Source organism: Musa acuminata, chromosome BXJ3-7 (assembly GCF_036884655.1).
Source record: "Musa acuminata AAA Group cultivar baxijiao chromosome BXJ3-7, Cavendish_Baxijiao_AAA, whole genome shotgun sequence".
In the NCBI taxonomy this organism is placed as follows: Eukaryota; Viridiplantae; Streptophyta; class Magnoliopsida; order Zingiberales; family Musaceae; genus Musa; species Musa acuminata.
Window position 1 is genome coordinate 14,847,501 of NC_088355.1, and position 26,894 is coordinate 14,874,394.

The 26,894-nt window shown below is 35.2% G+C and overlaps 1 protein-coding gene across 2 annotated transcripts in view; it reads left to right on the top strand.

The window, feature by feature from the left end:
• Nucleotides 1-1,330: 1,330 nt before the first annotated feature.
• LOC135584021 (SNARE-interacting protein KEULE-like) overlaps nt 1,331-26,894 on the top strand; it is a 36,833-nt gene continuing 11,269 nt past the window's right edge. For both annotated transcript variants that reach the window (XR_010498284.1, XM_065160549.1), the window contains exons 1-13: nt 1,331-1,744; nt 5,749-5,807; nt 9,089-9,170; nt 11,103-11,181; nt 11,929-11,979; nt 12,074-12,170; nt 12,315-12,347; nt 12,503-12,631; nt 21,392-21,586; nt 21,697-21,780; nt 21,868-21,963; nt 22,082-22,158; nt 23,543-23,639. Coding sequence is in view for 1 of the 2 variants with exons in the window: in XM_065160549.1 (XP_065016621.1) it covers nt 1,672-1,744; nt 5,749-5,807; nt 9,089-9,170; nt 11,103-11,181; nt 11,929-11,979; nt 12,074-12,170; nt 12,315-12,347; nt 12,503-12,631; nt 21,392-21,586; nt 21,697-21,780; nt 21,868-21,963; nt 22,082-22,158; nt 23,543-23,639 (1,152 nt within the window). In the remaining variant the exon portion in view is untranslated. The remainder of the gene's footprint in view (nt 1,745-5,748; nt 5,808-9,088; nt 9,171-11,102; nt 11,182-11,928; nt 11,980-12,073; nt 12,171-12,314; nt 12,348-12,502; nt 12,632-21,391; nt 21,587-21,696; nt 21,781-21,867; nt 21,964-22,081; nt 22,159-23,542; nt 23,640-26,894) is intronic.

Genomic DNA, 26,894 nt, shown 5'->3' on the forward strand with positions numbered 1-26,894 from the left:
TTTTTCATCTCATTGACTTATTTAAGGATATTTACTATTTATGATCATCTCTTTACTATTTTATTTTAAAAACTTTCTTAATATTTTAATATTATTATTTTATAAAGAAACATATATATCTATTTCCTCTTTTTCTTCCTCAACTCAGCTTTCTTAAACATTTTAGCGGATCAATGATTCAGATTCAAAGATCAACTATCAAATCCAGTCGTAACACAAAAATCTCTGGTACTTACTGGTATACCAAACCATTTATGAAAGATAAATATTTTCATATTCATTAATATTTAATTAAGTTTTTGGGATCGGATTCTTATCCTCGTCACTTTACTCTATAAAAAGAAAAAGGACTATTACTTTTCTATCTCTCTCTCTCTCTAAACATGGGTCATTTAATAGATGAATGCATCATCTCCCAATTATTATACAAGAAAAAGACGTCAAATAAATGAATTAAAAGCCACTACGCACAATCTGAAACATGCTTTTATGCTGATTCAAAGCAACCCGGTTAGGTTAGCCATATGAAAAGCCTATGAATCTCAAACATTATCATCAATCACCACCATGTCACTTTTGTGGTCTGCCATCCAAACATCTGATATAAAATTCAAAACGTGCTGTCTAATTATCCTGCAATCAGAAAAAAAAATAAAATAATAATAATATAGCTTCTAAATACCGTCTTTTAGCGGAGTTACTAAGAAAGTTTATATGGTATGTATAAGCAAAGGCAAAGAGAGAATACCGGTGAGACATATACAACAAGTATAGATTGACTCATCGTACAGTATATTCATTATTTATAATAAATAAGAGAAAAAACAAACAAAAAAGAGGCTGACCGTTTCACAAAACAAACGGGAAGATAGGTGGCTAAACCAACAAATCAAGATTTGATTCCGTCTAATCCGTGAGTGGTTCTTTTACCCGGCCAAGAGGATATAACGTGTTGCGAAAAATAAATGATTAAGATGGTTTTTTTAATCAAATCAAAGGGATATTGTGTGCATGTGACGAGTCACGTGACTGAAGCGGTGACGGAGCGCGTCCCTGACCACACGTGGTGCCGAGGCTGCAGACTACAATAGAGTCGTTGCAATCGCGGTCCTGCGATGGGCCCCGATTGGCAAGCAGTTAAAAGGCATCAAGGCCGATCTCTCCGAGGCCGGTACGGCCGATTTGGATATTCCCCGTCCTGTGAACTAACGAACGAACCGAAGAAGCCACGGTCACGATCTCTTGCCACGGACCCACAAAACGGCGTTTTCCATACATTGGGCCCCTCCGTATGAATATTTCGCCAACCCAACTCTTACTTTTTCTGCCCGTCCGCGTTCCAATCCCCTTTCCCTCCCGACGCACGCGAAGCTTCGTTGGTCGCCTTCCTCTTCGGTCTAACCTGCGTTGCGTCCTTCTTCCTCCTCCCCCTCCCTACGCACGCGAAGCTTCGTTGTTCGCCCTCCTCTTCGGTCTAACCCGCGGTGCGTCCTTCTTCCTCCTCCCCCTTCCAACGCACGCCACGATTCGATCGTCGCCCTCGTCCTTTGTCCAAGCAGCGGTACCGCGGCTTAGGCTCGGCGGTCAACCCACCCCCTTGGGATCGCGGAACCCCCTGCAGCCCCCCAACCGAATCGGAGCTGGACGCTTCCCGATATCATCTTAGCGGCGATGTCGTTCTCCGACTCCGATTTGTCGTCGCAGGGCGGGGACTACAAGAACTTCCGCCATGTCACCCGAGACCGTACGTCCTTTCCAAACTTTTTTCCGATTGTTGTGTTGTGTTGTGGTGACGGGCAATTGCTTAGGTTGTTTGTTCTTTCTGTGTTTGATGGGAATGCTTTCTTGTTATTGTTTGATTTGCGTGAGATATTTTGATTAGAAATGGAGAAGTTGCTAATAAAACACTCGGTGCCTTCTTCTATCGTACGTGACCCGGTGTCAGTCGGTCATCTTAGGTTTTCTAAATAAGTTGGGATGTTAGAGTTTGTGAGCAGGTTTGACCCTTTCCTATCGTTTTATATCTTTATTTGAAATTGAGATGTGAAGTTATCACAATTGTCTCCGTCGACGTTCACAGGATTCGTAACTTTTTTCGACTGTTTGATTGATGCACACGTCTCCTGCCAATGCAGGGAGGATCTATGTATTTAGTTTTATCCCTGCAAGCAAAGGTTGTTTCTTATGAATACCTTGATTTCTAGGATAAATATAAGGTGCAAGCTTGACAAAGCTATATGTTGAAGTTGCAGAAATAGTAAATTTTTGTCATTTGATGATAAATTGGTCCAATAGCGTGACAGACGTATGAGGAGGATTATGAAATGAGCTCAGCTCAAGTTTGTATTAAATGTTTAAATAAAGAAAGATGATGCAAGTATTGGCTGTCAATATTAAGCTTAGGACAATGCTTTATTAGCTGCCCTTATAGTACAAAGGTAATCAAGGGCAGGAAGCCTGTTGAGTAATATTTTAGCCTTCGGAGTTTCTCCTAGCCCTTGCAGCACCCTAGGGTTGCACAGGCTACGCATGGGCCCACAGAAGGAGTCATCCTTAAGTTTCGGTAGCCATTATATGCCAGGTAAGACTAAACCAAGAAAAGGGAGGGTGAAAGGATCATAAAAAAACCCAGATCTCTTGTCCTTTGTATGGGGAGGAAAATAACCTTTTGTTCAGATTGAAAGCATGAATCAGGAAATAGACAGAGCAAATTCCTCATGTCAAAGCAGAGGCTACTGGTTGGTGGATGGTAAGATGAGAGCTCAATCGCAGTTTATCTCCCTGCAACACAGACAACACAATTCACAAATTATTTATGAATACTTTGTTTCTGCTTGAAATGATATTTTCTAAGCATTCCATAAAGCTTAAACACATTTTCACATAACAATTCACCAATGATTGTGGTTGTGCTGTGTATGGAATAATATGTGCAAGATCAATATTAAGATTACGATCAACTAAGAATGATATATTTGGTATTGAAAGATCGACCAGATCAAATTTGCAGGTCTAGGTTCGCTAGACAAAATATCTAAAAATTTATGAAAAGTAAAATTTTTACATGATAAAATAGTTACCTTCATATTTTATAAAATATCTAATATTTTTGTAAATCATATGAATTTAAGAAATAATTTAATATAAAAGAACCATATATAAGATGACGATTAAAAGTAACAGAGTTTTGTTACTAATAAAATAACTTATTCATTCATTGAAACAATAAATATCATTGTAAAGATATTATTATAGTAAATAATGTATGTGATTTAAAAAAACCTAAAATATGTTGAAATAGTGATAAGCCCCTCCATGACCCTAGTGCTTCTTTAATCACCATGCATAGCGAGCGTAATGTAATACAAAAGCAAATAAAAAGAAACTTCATTAAAGAGAGCTTTCCTTTCATTGACATCAAATCTGGTTCCCATAATATCTCCCTTCTCAATGATAACATTCCTGTTCTTTTAGAGGTTAGACTGTCCTTTCCTTTCCACTCCTTGTCCCTTCTCTGTGACTGTAGTCAATCTTTATCTTTTTGTATATTATTCATCTTAATTTCTCTATTTTCCTTGCCCTGCTCCTTCCCTTGTTTTTTCCTTCTTTTGTGATTGTCAAATCGGCAAAAATTGACCAATCTCAAATAAATTAAGCTAAATCTATTATGGCAAAAAAAGGTCAAATAAAGTTGTCTTGTAAGATGTTGATATGGATTGGATGTGTCGTACCAGAATCAATCTACATTGTTAGTTAAGTATGAGACATAGCAAGACAATACCTCTTTTTGCCCAGTCAATTAACAACCACTTGAATTATTGATTCTGATAAAGAAAGTTCAATCCTCTAATTAATTGAAATGTTGCTATGTAAACTGTAAGAAATTAGAATTGGTTCTAGGAACTAGGAACCCTAGAAGTAGCACATTTTCAGATTTTTTCCAATGACCAATATCACATTGTTCCACCCAATTATTCTGGGGAAATTTTCTTTTACCAAAATTTCAATTCTTCTTACAAACCTTGCCAAGTGAGTCCCATGCTTCATAGTGTTATAGAAAGCTGAATGACGAGTTTTAGGAAATGCATGTAAGCCCATGAAAAATTCTCTTTTAAGTGACATGGTCCCCAAAATAATTCTATCTTTATCCAAACAAGATTCATATTCTCCATCTGGTCGACAGCCAACTTGTTTTTGATCTTTTATCTGCTAATAGTAAAGGTTTTTATCCAATTCTTGATTCTGTCAATGAGAGATGGGGGAGTAGGACTTTATATGACAGCAAAATCTTCTTGAACATATGACATAGCATTTGCAGTAATTTATTTATGCCCTTTCATATGTTGAATAATATAGTTGTATCGTATTTTTATAATGAGCCAACTTTGTTGTGCTAGACTTGCAATTCTTTTATGTAATAGAACCTTTAAGCTTTTTTGATATGGACAAATGGTAATCTTTTCTCCTTAAAAAGTAAGGCCAAAGTTCAGTGTATTACTTGATTCTGATACGATATACCTGATCTTTATTAACATCACTCTTGATCATATGGTTGGAAATTAAAGAGAAGCAACTAGAGTTTATCCTGATTATGTTGGATTTAGCAAATTTAACCAATTTTACTGTCTAAAGAGAAGAATAACAAGAGGGAGGAGAAGAAAAAAGCCAAGAAGAATAATAATAAAATTTTTTTGGACTTCGTCTGAAAAATAAAGTTGACAGCAATCAAGATTCAATTGATGCAGCTTGGGTGATCAAGATTCTAATTAATTAATTAGATTATAAGTTCATAGTAGATAATCACAAGTTTGCTGTTTGTGGATTCAAACAGAATTCTACATCCAACTCAAGATGATAAGATATGACCATCTTATCAGGGTTCTTCATTCTGAGGAAAAGGATAGGTCTCCCAAGAGCAAATACTAACAACTATTTCTAAATTCACCAGCTTTATTATGCAATAAATATCCATACATAATATCATAGGTTTGCTTCCATCTATATTTATAGGGCTATTAGTGCTCAAATGGGTTAACTTGGATCTACATAATTCAACAGCATCTTGAAATATTGCTACTGGATGCCTGTGTGTTTCTCATTAAATACTTCTTCTTGAGGCCATTGTTCATCCATTAGAGCCTTCTGAATCAACACAGCCGCATTGAATGCATCTCAAGGTAATTGAAAGTCCTACGGGTCCAGATCTTCTGAATCTGGCTTGACCTTTGCCTGATTGACTCAGGCTGGGGTTGCATTTGAGTCAGCTATGCTTTGTTAAACATCACGAGAACATTATAACCAATCCAGTTGGTTTAGGCCTGATCATATGATCAAACAATCAATTGGATCAGTTGGTTTGATAAACTAATAAGGGCAATTAGGGGTCCAAATTGGTTAGGACATCATAAGTGTCATTCATTTTAACAACTTATGTGCATGTACAAGAGGCTATATGGTTTCTGAAACCTGATGATCTTTTTCAAATGTTGAATATAGTCAACACCCACAACTTCCTTATCTGCCCACATATGCCACTCAGTTTTGCGGTAAGACGTTACTCATGTTTGAGAGCTTGTCCTTTTTATTTTGTTGGATTTTTGCTAGCTGTATTTCTAAGTTTTCAGTTTAACTTATATTTTTAGTGCTTCATGAATTACATATGTTAACTTGGGGCATGTTTTTAGCCATGTTCCATTTGATATATCATTAATATTTTTCAATTCTCCCTCTTTGTTTTGACTCTTTTAGGTTTATTATGTGAAATGCTTCAATCTACTAGGGCAAAGGACTCGAAATCAACATGGAAGGTACCAATCAGCATGAATTTCTTTTTACTTAATTCTTTTTTTCCTATATTCATTTTTCATAAAAAGTGTTGGCTTTTCAATGTCCATCAACTTGTTTGGGATATTGACTTTAGATTATTTTTAAGTACTAATATTTTGGAAGTTGGAACAATATATTTAGCTTCTTGGCTTTTCGGTACTTGCTAGAAAGAGAGAGACCTTTGACTCTCTTTCCAATCTACATACTGGGAAGATTTGTCAATATCTGGTTCTTGTGTGTATGTGTGTCTGCACCTTTTGCTTGACTTTTGTGATTGTTGGTGGATATCTAGTTTACAGATCTTCAAACGTTGCTTCTTACAATGGCTATCCTCTTTTGACTTATCCAATTATCATTTTGGATGTCTGGAAGGTACACCAAATTTTGTCTTTTTTATACACATTGTTGTTCACTGATGTGGACAAGAAAATTTCTCTTTGAGCTGAATCTTGAGAAACAACTAGAAAAGATCCTCTTCTACTAAGCTAAATTTAATGTTCATTTATATGGTTACTCAACAAGAAGGTAATAATACAGAGTTTTAACTAGATGTGTGTGTGTGTGTGTGTGTGTGAGAGAGAGAGAGAGAGAGAGAGAGAGAGAGAGAGAGAGATGTTAGGATTCACCTATTACAGTAAACTGTCTGGAGAGCTCTTCAAGAATTTCGATTTATCAGTTAAGGGAAGAAGCACTTTGTAACTTATAGGCATCTAAGATAAATATTATAATTAAAGTATAAGGATAATCTTTGGACTTCAGTCCTTAGTATTGCAAGACATTCTTTTGAACTGAATTGTTCCATAACCTGGGTGACTAGATATGAGTCATGGAAACAACCTCTCCATATTCAGGGACAAGGTTGTGCATGTTGACCCTCCCCAGACATTACATTAGGAAGATTTTCTTTGCACTGACCATCCTTGTTGTGTAACCTTCTTGATAACTCGATAAAAAGAAAAAATATGGTTTGCAGTCTTGCCTTAACTTTTCATAGTATTAGACTGTTAATCTCCTTGTTTAAGAAAACCAAAGTTGCAGATGAAGGTGAGCATAAGCAGGCTTTCCCACTTCACCTTCTGTGGTACTTTGGTTCATGGATGATCAGCACAGTGCATATTCCATGTTTACTTCCAAGTTTAAGCAATCATTGTAGTGTTTTTTTCTAACAGTTCTGGGGCTTTCATCCTTTTGGTTTTCCTTTTATTCTTGTTGTTACCTCTTGGTTTAATTTGTTCACTCTTGCTTTAAGCTGATCATGAATTCAAGGACTATTTCAGAAGTTTAAGATAACTGTGTCATTGTAGTGAGTGTGTTTCTAACGGTATCTTTTGTAGGTTCAATTCCATAGCAATGAGATAATTTTATAATTGCTTTGAGTAAATTTGTATAATATGTGAGGCACTTTTGTTGATTTGTTTTTCATGCCACAAAAGCTTCATGAGTTTTCTTGCTCCATTGTACTTCCATGCTTGATCAAAACTGTCAGACTTGAAGGGTGTATTTCATTATGACAAATATGAACTTTTGCTTTTGTGCTTGGACTGTGTGTTGATCATACTGGTTATAAGGATATGAACAAGGGTTTTGACTGAAGGGTTACTTAAGATTTAAGCTACGATTTAAAAAACCAGTTGGACCAGTATGTACTAACTGATATTTATCGGTCCAATTTGGTTCCATCATGTGGACCGGCTCAGTCAGGTTTGAAATAGGTGTTTCTTATGTTCTTTTTTTAGCAACAGCCGTTGGCTCTTTTAGATAGTGAAATTCTTTTTTTCACTTCAACAGGGACTTCTCTCTCTTTCCGTCACCTCTGATGGCACAACCTCCATCTCCGTCACTGCCAACCGCCTTATTGACCTCATCATGTTGGCACCACTGCCACATTCTCTGTGTTCTCCTTTCCTTCATTTCTTCTTCCTCCTCCTCCTCTACTTATCGTCCTCCTCCTGTTCATCCTCTCTATCCTCCTCCATGTTGTAATCCTCCTCTCTTCTCTTCTCTCTCTTTGGTCCATGCTAACCATTACACTGACATACCAGCATGCTGGCATGTACCAGACTCATCCTGGTCGGGCTAGGGACTGTGAAACGTTGATTTAAGCCATTTGGGTTTGTCCTGAATTTACTTCAAAGAAAAATCGGGTGATTGCAATTTTGATTTGCATCTCTTGAGAGCCAGGAAGTTCGACTATGTAAATTTTCTTCTTTTCCTGATTTTGACCTGGAGCGAATTCTTTTCTACCCTTCTAAAAGCTGCCAGATGCTCTTTGTTTTAAGGTCCAGTACCTTAACAGTCTCTGGTTTGTCTACTTTCTCTGGATTGTTGAATGCTCTTGGATCTTAGTTTTCTGCTTTTTATTAAATAGGCATTTTAGTAGCAAAGTGAACAAGCCTTGGTACAAGTTCTTTCCTTTCTAGGTGTGATATGGTTCTGTCTGCCTGTCCTTGAAGTCCTACTGCTGTTTAGAAATATTTAGGGCCAGAACCTAATTAATAGGTACTTCTTGTAACCTGGACTGAAATTTATTAATTTAATAAGTACATATTTGGAGATTCATGATGAAATTATACACTATTCAAATATTCATCTGTGGAGCTGGGGCCTTCAGTGTGTTTATGAGTGAGTGCTCAAGGCATGATATAGTTATCTCTGCCTGTTCTTGAATTCATACTGTTGTTTAGATATATTTAGGGTTGGAATCTGATTAATTCGTACTTCTTGTAACCTGGGTTGAAATTTATTGCATTAACAAGTACTAATTTTAGAGATTCATGATGAAATTATACACTATTTAGTTGTAGAGCTGGGGTCTTCAGTGGATTTTCGTGTAAGTGGAAGTTCTGATCTAACATCATCCACTGCTGGCTACCTTCCTATGTCCTCCTATTCGTGAGAAAAATCACTTTTCTTACTTTAAAAAAAGTCCCTATTGGACACCGTATATATATTCATCATTATTTGTATGGACGGATACTTTAGAGAACTCAAGGATGTCTTTTCTAGATCAATATAGGCTGAGGTGAGCATTTAAAATTGCTAGTATTTGTATATTCTTTATGAAGTCATCTTTGTAATTGATGACACAAATACAAGAGAAACATTTTTTACAATTTTTTCTACTAAAATATCTAAAATTATGAAATCCATTATGCATAAAAAGCTTTTCAGGCAAATAATGAAAAATGTCAATTTGGTGCTAGAATTTTCATCATTTATTAATAACTTATAAAATTTAGTTGTTTTTTAAAATTTCTTGTAGGTACTTATTATGGACAAAATTACCGTTAAAGTAATTTCACACTCTTGCAAGATGGCAGACATTACAGAGGAAGGAGTTTCTTGTAAGTTTATAGCATGCATTTCTTTTTAAAAATATGATTCTCATTCTTGTTCATGTATTTAAAATCATATTTGTATAATAGCTTAGGTGACTTCAAAGAAATGGTCCTATCTTGAAGCCCAACTGTTAGCCAAGTCTACAAGCTTGAGAAGAAAATAACATTTTTAAGTTATATCATGCAAATGCTTTGAGATTTTCCTCTTAAATTTTAGAAAATTAAAATTTTAACTTAAATTGGCCATTTGTGTCAAACTGATTTTCAAACCTTGAAAGATATTTTACAGCCAGCAAAAGCAATATTAGCAAAAATAAAGAAATAAAATTATGATACATGTATAGATGTTGTTATATTGCACGTGTACTTTTGATCTTTTATTACTGAACATGTGTGCACATATATATGAACATTAATGATTGTATAAGCATATATACTATTAGGCTGGGAAAGTACAGCTCAAGCATCCTACAACTTGTTCACTGCTGAGGCACTTGCTTAACGGCCAAGGCAGTATGGGGCCTTTGATATAGCAAACTGGGACCTGTTATACTTGGTCCTCAAAGTCCATGTCTGGATTTACATGGATCTATGCTAGAAGCAGTAGATCTGACCTCAAATGAACAAGAAATGCAAGGTATAAATCTAGAGAAATAAGCATAAGTCATGTCATTTAAAAGAAAACTAAGCACAAAGCAAGGGATATGATTTGGAAAGAAATATGCTAAGCTTTCTTGAGATCCAAGCTTGATCCCAATGAAATAACCAAGAAAGCTTGTGAAGGTGAATGAGGGGAGTTCAAACTAAAATATGGATTGGAAAGGTTACTAATGTTCAAAATGGATGGGAAGGGTAGTAATTAAGATATTGTTGGGCAATTAAGAAATGTCACTTTCAATAGAAGGATAACTTTGTGATTAATATTTGGTGTTGTTAAAGCAATTTGAAAAGGAAGGCTAGAAGTGCACTTATAAATTGTGGTGAGTTGATCCGAATTATATGTGCTGGTAGATGAAGACCACATTATCATCATGGCAGCCCTAGCAAGGAGGTGAATGAGTTTACCTAATTAAAACCTAAAACTAGGGAGATTCTTGAGACCATGGAGATAATAAAACTTGAGTTTCATTCATGTGTACAAAATAATCACAACTAAAGTTAAAATTGTGATAGCAGAGTTAAAGAGTGATAATGCAAATAATTAACAATGGTTCAATTTACCATTATAAGCATCCTGTTATCCTTAAGATCCTCTGTATATCCACTAGTCATGCTCAACTTCACAGACAAAGCTAAAATATAAACACCCTTTGAAGATCTTTTTTGTGGGTGGAACTGAAGGAAAAATTCTTTTTCTGGATTAGGAGCAAGTTCCTCACAAAATCCTAAAGAAGCTTGTCCTTTCGAGACAAATTTTCTGAATGACACAGAAACTATATATCATAAAAGAGTTAAAAAGGTTGAAACAATTAAAGAATATGGTAGAGCTCCTGTATAATATGATGAGGGCATGAAGGAAAAAGATGGGCAAGCTTAAGCTCAAGAATAATGGTAATTCAAAAGCTTGATATAAGCTAAGAGGTAGCCTTAGAGAAAATATTCAATGTTCTTACTCATTGGTTCATTTCTTATTTACTGGGGAGAGGTAAACTCTCAGGTACTTATAAACTATTGTTCAAAACTCTTGAGAATATCTTGGTCAATGGATGGATATTTCAAAAATATTGGGCTTGATAACTGTCTCTTGGAGCCCTCCTCAAAACTCTCCATTCTAAACCTTTTCTCTTTCTGTTTGCTTTCTAATTGGACAATTTGACGGCTTTGGCATTTTGTGCTTTCTGAGCTATCTCTATGAACATCATTTTATCATTCTTCTTATTTTCCCATGATTTGATCTGGTTATATGTACGTATTTTACTGCTAAAAACTTTCTTGCAGTGGTTGAAGACATATACAAGCGAAGGCAGCCATTGCCATCCATGGATGCTGTATATTTCATCCAGCCAACAAAAGAAAAGTATATTCTTTACATTGATATCTTTTGTACTTTTTCCTCTTTCATTCTGTATGACAGGAATAACTTTGCTCTCCTAATATATGATCTTGTACTTCCATTCATAAGGAAATTTGAAATGGTTAATTCTAGTCTAGGTTTTACTCGAAGCTGGAATTCTGTACTTGCATGGGTATGGAATATATTGTACCTGTTGATGAATATTTTTTTCCCTAAATCTAGGGTTACTGAAATATGAACAAATTTATAGATAGTAATGGCTGGACCTGAAAGTGAAAAGAGGAGTGAACAGGAAGGGAAATCGAATATATCCACCAGGAGTGAAAAGAGGACTAGTACCTATTTGACACCTCAAAAGAGACTCCAAGTAATGTGCCAATTTTACACCTTATAATTTAAACCATGAAGAAAAGAAAGCTGAGCTAAGAAAAGCTTTAGGAATATGCCAATTTAATTTTGTTGTCCAGGTAGGGGCACAGCAGTGAACCTTACCTTTATTTGAATTCTAGGATGTGTTTTCAAGGGTTTGTAAATATCAGTACAGTTTAGATAATAGAAGCAAATCCTCTTTTTCATTGTATGCTATGATGGGCGGTATGTTTTTCATTGTTTCATGATTGCATACTGTTATGTTGTGCTCATGTGGCATGTGTTCTCCAGTTTACATGATGAAATCTTGATGCCTACTGTGATTTATTTCAGATTTTTGTGTTATCTAGTGCCTCTAAGAAGTGTGTTGGTTTCGTGCAGTGTGGTCATGTTCTTGTCTGACATGTCTGGGAAATCACCCTTGTACAAAAAGTACGTGTGAATTCTATATGCAATCTAACTCGGTTATAGTAGGCCTAACCTTATTTTCTCAGTTTAATAGTTACTTTTATGCATTTTGTTCCAGAGCATATGTATTTTTCAGTTCATCCGTAAATAAAGAGTTAGTGGCACATATCAAGAAGGACACGAGCGTCTTACCCCGCATTGGTGGTTTAAGTGAGGTTGAGCTTAATTCTTTTACTCATTCTACCTCATCAACAAGCTCATCTTAGACTATTGAGCTGACTTTTTTCTAATTAATTTTTTGAACATATACCGAAACTTATGTTTCATTGTTCTTTTCTTCTTTTGAACAATTTTTGCAGATGAATTTGGAATATTTTGCTATTGATAGTCAGGTATTGTTTTCTTATAATTTCTTTAATATATGTTCTGATTTTCAGTTGTATCAAATGGTCTGTTACACTGATTAATTTTTTCTTTCTTCTGTTTCCCAGTTTAGATTTCAGAATAATTCATCTTGAATCTAATCATTTTGAGTTTTGTCATTTAGGGCTTTATAACCGACCATGAGAGGGCTATGGAGGAACTACTTGGGGAGAATGCGGAAGGCTCTCACATGTACAATGACTGCTTGAATACAATGGCCACACGTATTTCTACGGCATTTGCTTCTTTAAGGGTATGAGCAGGCAGCTCCACAGAATATCACCTGCTGTAAAGTGGAATACTGGTCATATTTTTTAGGTCATCACTTTCAAAAATTGAATTTTTTTTATTATTGGCAGATAATTTTACATTTTTTAATTTCTTTTTATATAGCACAAAACCATAAAGTGGATAGAGTATTATTAATAATTTTAACAAATATGGTAAAGAAGAATTCTAGTGCTATAAAAAGTCATTATGTGACTACATCTTTTTGAGCACTTTAGATTAAACAATTTAGGTTTGAATTTAAATATAGGTTGTTAGGAATTTAGCCAACTGTTCTTGCTTCTTATCATAGTGTTTATGTGTTTGATTATTTTCATGCAAGGTTTGCAATTTCAGTTCGTATAGGTGTATCTGTTAGGATCAAGAGCGGTACTAAGAAAGGGGGGGGGGAGGGTGAATTAGTGCAGCGGATAAATCACGTCGGTTTGAAATTTTTCGTACGATAAAAACTGATCTTAGAAATGTATTTAACTTGAAAGCATACGGAAGAGTGTAATGGAAGTAAAGCAAGTAAACGGTTTGCAGTGAAGGTAAATAGCAAGAATAGAAATGCAAACCTGTTTATAGTGGTTCGGTCGTCGTGACCTATATCCACTCCACCGATTTCTCTTCCGTCAAGGCTACCGGCATCCACTAACGATCTTCTTTCAACGGGCGAAGATCAACTACCCTTTTACAACCCTCTTCTTTTTTTCACAAGTTTAGGAGATAACCTTTTCACCCTCTTTACTCCTCTTTAAAACTATACTAACACTTAGAGCTTTTAGAGGAGTTCTCACAAGACAACAAAGTTTTTCTATTTTTTTTCACTCAATTCTTATGTATGTTAACCAGGGATGAGAGGGGTATTTATAGGCCTCAAGTTGATTCAAACTTGGAGCCTAAAAAGGTCTCATCCTGGGTTTCCCCCTTCACGCCTGCAGCACTGACATTGGGCGGTACCACTGCCCAGATCGACGGTACCACTGCCCAGACCGGTGGTATCACCACCTGACACAATCTCGGAGACTGTGTCATGACGGTTCCACCTGTTGAGTCACTGTTTGGGCCTTTCACTTGGCCTAACATAGCCTAACCTTAGGCTCAATTGGCCCTTAATTGAGATGACATAATTCCAACCCAATTATGTGCTAACTACGAAATTTAAGGCATACACTAAGCTAAATAAGTCCGGTTTCTTCCGACGAGCTTCCGGTGATCTTCTAGTTAACTTCCAATGATCTCTCGGCAATGTTCCAGCAGACTCCCGGCAAGCTCCTGGACTTCACGACGATCTTCTTGGCGAGTTTCGACGAACTTCTCTGGCAAGCTCCTGGACTTCTCGGTCAATTCTGACAGAACTTCCGACGAACGTCCGGACTTACGACGAACTTCGAACTCCCAATGAAATCTCGTTCTTGACTCCGGAACTTTATTTTGCTTTATGCCTTGATTGCTATCGTAGTTAATCTTGCACACTTAAAACCTACTTCGATCTAGACAATTATTATAAGGCTTAAATCAAATGTTGTCTGGCATGTTATTGGTTCATCGATGCTTTATCTGATTCTTCGGCGCATCGTCTTCTCTTGCAGCCTATTGCCCAATCGGTCAGTTGACCTCCGCAACTCCGATTTTCTTGGTGCAATTTTTGCTCTTCTTGGCCCGATGCTCGAACCCATGGCCTGAAGCCTTCTCTTGATACATCGACTGATCCTCCGGCTCGATGTCCAATCTTCTGACATGTTCTATTCCGGCCCAACATGATTCTTCCGGCCCAACATGATTCTTCCTGTCTTAATTGTCTCTCCCTGATAGAAGCTTCCTGCGTCACTCAAAACACAGATCAAATCATAAACACTATAAATTGGTTTCATCATTAAAATTCGAGATTCAACAATCTTCCCCTTTTTTATGATGATAATTAATTGATGAAGGAGTTAACTTTAACTCCCCCTATCAATATGCCATAATGATAGAACTCTTGGATTCAAAAATCCAAGCATCATGTCATGATAAAATCATGTATAACATCATACTTCTCCCCTTTTGTCATCAACAAAAAGGAAAAGTTCAACTATCAAGTGTTTAGACATACAAGTTCAAATCATTGCATAATCTCCAGTTTTATCATCATGCAAGTTTTATAACATATAGCTAGCAAATTTGTTCATCACCTTACAACATGCATAATCATCAAATCATCATTAATTTTGAAGATATGCAAGATTGTACCAAGGCATGATATATACCAAGGCATGATATGTACCAAGGCATACTGACGGTACACTGTTACGACCAAAATGAGTTGAAAAACCTCAAAAAATACCTGAAAAATAGAATAAAATTAGAATAGGATTTTTAAGTTAGAAATAAATATAAATTTTAATTTTAGTAAAAATAATGTAAATTATGAAAGAATATTACCACATATCTTTTTCGGACTTTGAGGAATAACTTTGTGGTACATTCCAGATCATCCTTCCATTAATATTGAATTATCTGCAAAAAAAATATTTTTTATACAACTTAAACTTTAAGATTTAAATGAATTAAGTAATCAATCGATGGATATGCTTGGTTCTACTACCAAAAAGAACGACGGGACTCTACGGGCAGTGGATCGGGGTCCTCAATCCTATGTATTTATATATCAATATAATATGTTTGTCGGACTCAATCTTGAAATTGATCCCTTGATATAGTGTACTGATACGCCGTATACCATTAGTGTATCAATATGGTTATAATCGTAGGTTGATTGTTATGAACCACATGTGTTTGAGGCGGCCCTTAAGGCAATGACGAATATGACATGTATTGGTGTAGAGCATAGTGAATGTTAGAACTTCTATTTTCGCTACTGATCTATTGCTCTATATCGTTAGATCGATCATCATACTGTTGCTTGGAGAAGTATGAGCAACTATCACCGTACTACTGCTGGCCATAAGATTCTCTATAATACGACAACTATGAATATGATGAGCTTCGCTCTGTATCTACATCATGTAGGCTCTACTGTATATATTTAAAATCATCCATTAGTTGCTTCTTCCCTTTCCGTGTATAAACTTGACCAGTACCTCGTCGAGCTCCATGATCTGAATCTTAGGTGGCATATGTAAAATATTGCTCCTCCGTCCATGCACCACCCTCATATTGTATAGATGAGACTATTGGCTCCTCGGCATCGTTGCCATCATCGGTTGAGACATTATTGTCCATGTTGTTGTTATGTCTCTGGATCAAGTGAGTTGTTGAATATGATTGCGAAGGTGTCTCGTCGCCCAAGTGGATTCTTTCTAATGGTGCAGTTGATGATATTGCCTTCCCTTTTGCCTTTGCCTTTGTACGTTGGTGGACGACTATGATGGTTGGGTGTCTCTGGTTCCTAGAGCAGTTTGACTCAATCTTGTCCGACTCCTTCCGTCACGTTTTGACCGAGGGGGATTTTTCTCATGCTGGGGATGTGCTTCCTCTTTTTCTATTTGCCTCAATAATAAAACACAAAGGACCGCCTCATTAAGTAGAGGATCCTCTTGGTTCTCCGCCACTTCAACCCACTCTAACATCGACTTTGAATCTTCGTTATAAAATTGGAGATCAATGGGATCAATCTCTGATTCCTCTGGTTCCTTGTCCAACTTGGCACATCACAATTTTAGCCGCATATTATAGTGAACATATATTAGTTTCTCCAATCGTTTATATGATAATCTATTGCGGACCTTCATGTGAATCAATGCGAACGTTGACCAAGTACGTTAGATGTCGTTGTCGGTGAAAGTACATAGATGACAACCTTCTTTAAATTTGGTGCGTCCTCACCAAATTTTAGCCACCACTCGATTGCAAAAAGATATAAATAAGATTTTATTAGCATAACAAATAATTAATATCAAATATAGTTTATAATCAATATGTGTGTAATATTTCCTCACTAAGATCCATATTGTAACGACACGATACAGCTATAATATTGGAGAATGAACCAATTGATTTTCGGAATAATCGACCCTCCATAATAGCATCAGTTGCATTAGTAGTGTTTAACACAATGATTTAAATGGTGTTAGGAGCCAAAGTCTCACAACGTCTAAGACGCTAGGCGCTCGCACGAGTGAAGCGAGGGGCTCCTAAATATTATAATTAAAATAATATACAACTAAATAGAAATATGCTAAACATGTTTACGAAGACATATTAGAATTAAACTGCTTTGTACACTTGTCATTAATTCTAAAATCTAATATATAATTTTAAAATAATAAAGATTAGAGATTTAACAATCTACTATTAACAATATATATTATTTACTGTTAACAGTAGTTAAGAGGGGAGAAAAAAACCATTAATAGTAGTATAGGGAGAAAAAAAACAAGAGAAAAGTGTCACTGATGGTTAACAGTGGGGAAGGAGAAGGTAGCGGTGACAGAGGAAGCTATAGACGACAATAGCAACGATGGAGGAAGCTACGGACGACAGCTGCGATAGCGACAAAAGCTGCAGATAGTAGTAGTGGCACCGACGGAAGCTGCGGACGACAATGTTGTGGACGGAGGAAGCTTTCGAAGTGTACGTCAATCGCGGAGGAAGCTACGGTCCTCTCCCTCGACGGTAGAAGGAACTGCCAACGGTGGCGGAAGGAAGCTACAGACGAAGGCTAAGCTGTTGGACCTATTCATCGGCGACAGAGAAGGCCTCGGTCTGCTGCGTTTGCAGCGGAGGCAGCATCGGAAAGCTTTGGCGGCGGAGGCAGGAGCGCTCGTTAGGGTTGATCGTTCGGGGTCGAACTACACTTAAAAATCTGGTTCGGTTCAACTATTTGAGCTGGGCACTTGCCTGAGGTGCAAAGCGCTTGGGTTCGAGCGAGCGCCTAGGTAATGCCTCATTGAAGCGTGCCGCCTGGTTCATTGTTGAGGCACTTGGGCCTTGCCTCCTCTCGCTTGAACGCCTAGGCGAGTGTCGAGCGCCCAAGCGCCCATTTAAATCATTAGTTTGACAAGAGTCGATATATAATATTTCTTAGTGTCGACAATAAATCTGATTGCGTTCTAAGACCATACTGAAATTGAATTGCTGGGTTTAGATAATACGCTGCAAGACATAATTTTGTTAGTATAAATTTTTTATACATCAAAAAATTATGAATTAAATTACACCGAATATAAATTTACGTGCATTATGGATATCTTGGTCCATATAAATTTCAGTCCTATGATCGATGATATGTAAGTATTGGTCGGCTTTAGAATAATCTTTGATTGTTTTCTTGACCTCCTCTCTTGCTATAATCAACATATGTCTAAGTTAAGGCATTTATGGATGCTTTTTCCATGTCGACCTTACAGAAGACAACGTAAAGTGGTTCTGCACCTTTTATGATTTCATTCATGGTATCCCAAAATCTAGAAGAAAGAATGGTCATTTCCATTTTTCCATTGCTCGATCTCGAATACCTGGATTCGGGCCATTCTTGTAAGGTGACCATTGACTTGAGGACCTGCCTCTTTTGTTGTATTGACTTTAAGACAATGAAATTTATAACAAACCGAGTGACTCTAGGTCTGAGTATCTCATCATTTAAATACTTTTACATTAGAGAGTGGACCCAATGATGATTATATATAAACTTTGTGATCGATTATGCTTGAGCTACACAATATCCTACTTCTTTTCTTTTATATATACATTATCAATCCGTATCCGTTTCGCTGTTTGTGGAGGATAGGCTTGCGGATCAATATCAATAATATCTGGTGCGAACATCCTGCCAAGTTCTCTCATAAAACCACGGATTCCGTCATGCCTCATGCTATCAGTTCGACTTAATTGAGTAGGGGCAATTGGTTGCCTCATGCTGGTCGACCTCTAGTTTTCTTATGGCATAGATCCACTATCATTGCCATACTCCCATTGTGAGTTAGATCGTCGATGCCTCATTGCTTCCATGTACATATATTGTTGCTCCAGTGATGCATGAATACTAGCTTTAAGATTCGGGTTGATCACATCGTCGCGACCCTTATAGTCGTCATAAACTGGTTCCTGCGTAGCCCTTGCTTGTTATGACTTGTTTTGAAATGATTTATAGACCTTCGTCGGGACCTTCTTGCATTTTGCAACATCGGGATACCCGTCGACCAAATGCATCTTCACTTGGGTGATTCCTCCACCCTTGCCAATGTAGTTATAATAAATGCATTGCCAATGATTACGGTTTTCGTCTATCTTTTGGGCATGATCCCAAGCGTCATCATGTGTCTGTTTCTTTGGTGTTATGTTCTTACTAAATTTAAATCAAATAAGCAAGTTGCGATTATCCCTAATTTAAAATACAAGGTGCAAATTATACGTAGAATTGACTGAATATCATTAAATTATCATTAAAACCACTAATCATAGTACTAACATAGTTAATAAACCATAATTAGTTCTCTTTCACTGTTATAAACATGTCAAACACCCTAATAGGTTTTAAAGACATTGAATTGACTCAATATTGATCAAATTTTGATTAAATCATCATTAAAACCACTAATCACAGTATTAAAAAACTTAATTAAAATCTAATTAGCTTATTTTACCACCATAAATATGTCAAATACATAAAAGAAACATTAAATACATAATTTTGATGATATTATCATTAGATACACTAATCATACCGTTAACATAGTTAATTATCCACTAATTATTTCTCTTTCAATACTATAAACATATCAAACACTCTAATAGGCATTAAAAACATTTAATTGACCCAATATGGGAGAAATTTAGATTCATCATAATTAAATATACTAATCATAGTATTAACATAGTTAATTAATTCATAATTAGTCATCTTTCATCATTATAAACATGTCAAATACCTTAATAGGTATTAAAGGTATTGAATTGATTTAATACCGATCAAATTTTGATTAAATCATCGTTAAAACTACTAATCACAATATTAAAAACTTAATTAAAACCAAATTAAACCTATTATACTATCACAAACATACGATCCAATCCTTAATATGTATGAAATTTAAAAATTTAACCTATTAAGTGTTTAATTTCAAAAAAATCAATATTAAACACATTAATCACAATATTAAGGATCTTAATTACTCAATAATTAACGCTATTCTACCATCAAAAACATATCAAACAACATATTACATATTAAGTCATACACCACATACAATAGGCTTAATCATCTCATAAATCAATAAAATCTAGAAAGAGAATACATACTTCTTGATTAGAGTGTTCTTCCTCTTAACCCACCCAAATTAACCTCCTAAATTTGATCTAATTCATAAATCATAGGTTTGTTGAGTTTAGGAGAGTGAAAATGTGAGAATAAGAGAAAGATGTGAGTGAAAAAAGTTTGAGAGAGTTTAAGAGATTGAGAGAGTGAAATGAGTTGAAAGAGGGGAGAGGAAAGGGTTTAAAAACTCTTTTTTAAGCCTAAAATGGTCAATTTTTCCATTTAAAATAGGGTAATCTCAGCTCTTGATTGATAATAATCAAACTTTGACCGTTACTAATTGGTACAGGTCGGTAATAATCGGATTTCGATCATTATCGCTCGGTATAGACCCCGTATCGTCCAATATGGGGTTATGACACCAGTATTGCTTGGTAGAGTGCGGTCCATGTACCATTATCCTCTCAGACTAGTATATACTACCCGTACTGGGCGGTATGCATAAGTAATGCAAACCTTGCTTTCATGTACACTGGTGCTTATTGTATTAATTATGTATTCTCTTCCAAATTTGCAATTCATAACTAAGATCTGCTCTCTCTAATATAATTATCTCCATGTCATGAAGATTTTTGGATATATATATATATACACACACATATATATATATATATATATATACATATATATAAATATGTATATATATACATATATATAAATATGTATATATATATACATATATACATGTATATATATATACATATATATATATATATGTATGTATATATATATATATATATACACACATATATGTATATATGTATAAATATATATATATATATATATATATACATATATATATATACATACATATATATACATATACATATACATATACATATACATACATATATATACATATATATATACATACATATATTACAAGGCATAAAATTCTGGTTATGCTACAATAGATGAAATGATTGCCATGCAGAGTAATGAGATGAGGAAATTAAGCTTACACAACAAAGCTTTTTGCAATGTTATCCTTGGACAACATTTAAATGATTACTTTCAGCATATAGATATCAATCAATTTGGCATTTAAAATAATTCTCATTGTTCAGTTGGTATGTTTTATGTATTAAAGATGAAATATTTGCTTCAATTTCTTTGTGAACTGTTTTATTTTCCTGTTTTTCTTCATTTTATGTACACGTTTTTCCTTCTAGGCTATAATCTTTATCTTGATATGTTTCATTATTGTTGCCTTTTGTTTGTTACTACTTTTCAAAAAACTATTACATGTCTTCTTCCTATTATCTAGATCTATATTCTTTGAACCTTCTTTGTCCTTCTCAGTGATGTCCAGTTTAGACTAATGTCTCAACATAGTTTAGCCTTATGTGAAAGATGAATGCATATTTATTTGCATATATGTGCTGATAAAGCTACATATTCGTATGTCTTTCAAGAATGAATGTAAGTTTGTACATCTAGCAGTTGCTTGTTATTAATGATAATTTTGTTTCTGATTCTGTTCAGGAATTTCCGTATGTGCGGTACCGTGCTGCAAAGTCATCATTAGATGCTTCTACAGTGACAACACTTCATGATCTTGTCCCAACTAAGCTTGCTGCTGGAGTTTGGAATTGTCTTTCTAGGTATAAAGCTAAAATTCATGATTTTCCCCAGAGGGAGACATGTGAGTTGCTTATTGTGGACCGTTCCATAGATCAGGTACAAGTACATTAATAATATTTAGGCTGTCCTGTTGCTTTTTGACCATCCTATGATCTTTAGATTGTTTTCTCAATTTTTGCACCCATTTCTGAAATCTGAATCTATAGATTGCTCCAATTATACATGAATGGACCTATGATGCCATGTGCCATGATTTGCTAAACATGGATGGTAACAAATATACACATGAGGTGAGTATTCATTTCCAATCTTATACATCTGGTGACTGGTAGGTGTTCTTTTGGATCATGTGGTTGTAATGTTTTCGTTTGATGAAGGTGCCTAACAAAACAGGATCAACAGACAAGAAGGAGGTGTTGTTGGAGGATCATGACCCCATTTGGCTTGAGCTTTGGCATGCACATATTGCTGATGTTAGTCTAATGATCTGTCTGTTTATTCTTGTTTTTCCTTGGTTGATCCTATGCTTTGTCATTTTTGAGGCAAATTTAGACAGTGTGCTTCATTTTTGCATGATAAATCCCTTGGCAGGCTAGTGAAAGATTGCATGAGAAGATGACAAATTTCATATCAAAAAATAAAGCAGCTCAAATTCACCATGGTTCAAGGTAACTGTCAAGTGGTTTGTACCTTTGTTTTGATAAAATTATAGAAGCTATTGGGGAAAAGCACGTTTTCCATTTCAGGATTATTATTATTTTTGTGTAATTAAGATTTCAAGAATCAGACAGTATATTGTGAACTCTGAGAGTGCATATGCAACAAAATAGAATGGCTTAACAGAATGCTTTTTTGAGATTTTGTCAGCACCAGAAGACCCATGACTGTAATATCAGTTTTTCATTAGGTGTGTTGCTTGGGTCTTGCACTTTTGAGTTGATATTACGTTCTCTTTCCCCCTGTATGCACATAATTATTGGTTTCTTGATTGAGTACTCTCTACTTCTCATTAAAGTTTGGTCTTAGAAGCTGCTCTTCTTTGATATTTTGGTCTTTTGAGCAGGCTCAACTCCAAGATCCTATTTCACCCATCAGCTTAATCAGTTTCTCTTTTCTCGTTAAATGATGATGACCCATTGACTCGGAATGATAATCTCAGAGGACTTCTTTGTCTGCTCCAATTGTTTTTGCCCTATTTCTAAGTATCTCTATATGAGCTTTTTGTATATTCATTCTCTTCATGTGGCTTGATTTAAATAATAAGAATTCATTCTGGGGAATACTTTTAAGGAAAGGCTGGATTATTAATGCCTTTGTCCCTATTTTGGTGTGGACCTAGACTTTATTGAGCATATTTTTATTTTTCTGTGCCCTTAAACAATTCTGGCATCGGCTATTAAGAGTTATGCATTCCACTCTTCCAGCCTCCTTTTTGAAGTTTGGGAGGTTGGAGAAAAGATAAGCAAAATGTCTAGCAGGCTTCTAGGATTGATCTAATAGCTTTTGGTGCATATAGGATGAGTGAAATTTTAGACAATTCCATTAGGTGGGTAGAAGTCTGGATGAAATTATAATAGGAGCGTTGGTTTGCTTTTTAGTTCAAGTTTTCCCATATTGATTTACTTTTTAGTTGTTTGAGAAGTTGTTTTTTTTTTTCGAAACTAAGTTTTCTGGCTTGGTGCTTTGCCTAGAAAGAAAAAAAAAAAGAGAATGCAATATAGTGCAAACCTCATCTTGGAATAGTTAATATTCAGTAGAGACTGAAGTTGCCTCATATAAAGCATAGAGAAGAACCTTTGCCAAAAAGTATTTGAGGTTGTTGTGATTTGTCCGACACACCCTATCTGAAGTTCTAATGCTTATACCTTCATGCTTTTATGACATCCAAATATGCATTTAATATTTGACCTGTGTTAGCCATAAAATGAAGCATTCTTATGATGTATTTCAATTGTATCTTTATGAATTATGAGACTTGAGAAATGTTTTCTGCATCTCCAAGTTAGCTTACTGAGATACATTGCTTATTTATCTTTTTTATTTGTTACTTAGAGATGGTGGTGAGCTTTCCACTAGAGATTTGCAAAAAATGGTTCAAGCTTTGCCGCAGTATACTGAGCAGATTGACAAACTTTCTCTCCATGTAGAGGTTGTATCTGTTTCATAAAGATATCAGTGAGTGAAGTATGTCTTATATTATGACTAGTGTGAAAACCTCGATTTTATATGCTTAGAACATTTTCATCCTTCTTCAAGAACATGTTTCTTGTTGGACAGATTAAGTGACTCTGAACCAAGAATGTATTATGATCATAAGTAACTTGAATCCCTACCTTTATGAAGATTAAAATAGCATATATGGCCTACTTGTTATCATTCAATTTTATTTGATACTCGACCTTTAGCTCTTGAAGCTTAATAAGATCGATTGTAGTGGTAACCATGGTTTGATGTATTGGGTACCTGATCCATGTCAGACCCTGGCTGGACTGGTAATATGTGATATAGTTTTTGAGGTTGAGAAAACAAAAGGAAGGACTGTAAGCCTTGTAGCACATGTAGATCATTTGTAATTGGATGTTTCGCATGCCGATTCACACCCATGGTGACGGCAGGTCCTTTTACCCACTCATTGCCTATGTGAGCAGCATGAACTTAGTCACCACTATCTCTCAACTGCTGTTGAAAATTTTGGATCACTAGTATTTCTACCAACCTAGTCCACCTGGGCTTCTATAGACTTTGGTTAAGTCTCCATCTACATGATGCGCATGTTGTGGATGTGGAGCTATAACATGTTATTGTTGATCACTAACAGCAACATCTCCACCTTTGCCATTCTCTCCTTGTGTCTTTCTTGAGATGTTGTTTGTCCCTCGACAGACATCTCCTCCCATACAGGAGAAATCTACCCTTATCACTGAATTAGACATGTAAGCTACTAGATGTTGCATTTCATTGCTTAAGTTGTCCAAAAGAACTACTCAAACCAAGGATGGATACCTTGGCTATTCCCAAGTTTTGATAATTGGAAGTTGGAGGAGGCAGCACACTGTTGACTCTTTTATTAATAGTATAAAATATTAATCTTAAAAGTAAGCAATGAAAGCCATTTAAGGCAGCTAGACAGGAAGACAAAAGTTGTCGCAGGCAACTCCACAAGTGGAGTGACCTGCTTACTTGTTCTTGTAGTGTTTCCAACTACTTCAGGTTCCTTCAAATGCCACCCAAGGCTTCTCAAGTGGTGAGATACCCTATATTCTTCCTTTTTAATGTCATCTACTCCATAATTATCACAGAGGTTTGTGCTTTGATAGTCCTTGCATGTCGTGAATCCTACATTGGTAATGTATGAATGACCGCATGTGTTGTTGTCATGGATTTTTCAACATTACAAAATTTTATATAGTGGCATAAAATGTTCTAAACAAATTGGAAAAGCTAATGTGCTAGCATTGCCATGAGTTGATAACTGAAGAAAATGTGAATCGTTTGGTACATTACAAGCAGGACTAACAATTACAAACCTTCTATGAGGTTGATGTGGTGAATTATGGTGTTTCATGAGGTTTGACCACGATCAGAAGCTGCAATCATCTCACAATGATCTCGAGTCTCAAAATATGTACAATTCATTGGTTACCATGATAATGTAGCAAATATTGCAAAATGCCCTTTATGAACAGATTCATTCACATATGTTAACACTGTCAATTGACTGTCCCAAACTAATTTTTTGATTCAACAATTGGGGTTAGATTAAGATTCTGGGTTAAAATACAAAATGATCAGTTGGCCCTAATGCTATACTTTTTCCCTTTTCTTTCCTCATATGCCTTATTGCAATTCATCTCAGAGAGGAAAAACAAGCATTGGTCTACCTAAAGCAACCTGTATTTTGTCTGATCCATCAGTAGTCCAACAAGCTACTTTATCCAAGATAATGAAGTATATTTTCTATAAGGGCAAATCTAAGATTCCTGTTGTTTAGATTTTAACAGAGTCAAAACATTTGTTTGAAAGGGTATTTATGGATGGTTCTTACCTTATGAGGGGTGTTCATGACTTGACTTCTTTTAGATAATCATGATATTTACAATTATAGAAGCATTTCTTTAAATTTTATATGATTGGTGCGTTACATATGAACTTTTTTTGCTTTTCAATACTTTTGTTAGAGTTTATCTTATTGCCCTTAAGACGAACACAGGAGTGAATTTTGTAAGTACGGTATACTTACTGCCTTAAAAAACATAAGAGTTTATATAGCTTAAAATTAATTTTCTAACAAATAAAAGAACTTTAAAATGGCCTATTTCATGTTGTTTTCCTTTATTGGAATGGTACTCTTGTTAAGGATAATGAAATTAAGGAAAGATAGAGAAATTATTTTTATAAATTATTTAATGAATATTCTATATAGAACTTAACTTTAATGATAAATAATAATGTTTGATCTAATAATCATAGATTTATTCATAAAATTAAAGTTAGTGAAATAAAAAATACTTTAAAGAAGATGAAAATAATTAAGAGTGTGGGACCTGACGGTATCCCTATTGAGGTTTGAAAAAGTTTAGGGGACAAGAGAATAGCTTGATTAACTAACTTATTTAACAAGATTATGAGACTCGAAAATATGTCTGATGAATGGAGAAAGAGTTTTTTAATGCTAATTTATAAGAATAAGGGTGACATACAAAATTGTTCAAATTATAGATAATTAAAATTATGAGCTATACTATGAAACTTTAGAAAAGAGTTCTTGAAAGTAGGATAAGGCTTGAAATAAATATCTTTAAAAATTAATTTAGTTTTGTGCTTGAAAGATTAACCATAGAAGCTATTCATTTGTTAAGGCAATTAATGGAAAAGTATAGGAAGAAAAAGAAAGATTTGCATATGGCTTTTATTGACTTAGAGAAAGCCTATGATAGAGTTCCTAGAGATTTATTATGATGGGTTTTAGAAAAGAAAAGTGTATCCATTAATTATATTGAAATTATTAAGGATCTATATGATAATGTAGTGATAGTGTTAGAACTATAGGAAGCGTGTTTAGTGAGTTTTCTATTAGCATAGGATTACATCAATGATTCACATTAAGTCCTTATATTTTCACATTCATAATAGATAAACTTACTATTCATTTACATCATAGACCTCCTAGTATATGTTATATGATGATGATATTGTTTTAGTTGGTGAGAACCTACGTAGATTAATTATAAACTTGAGCTATAGAGGCAATCCTTAGAAACTATATGTTTGAAATTAAGTAGGACTAAAATTGAATATATGAGATATAATTTTAGTAATATTAGGATCGATAGGAGAATATAGTTAAGTTGAATGGACAAGAAGTTTCTTTAAATAAAATCCTTAGGTATATTGGACCAATTAT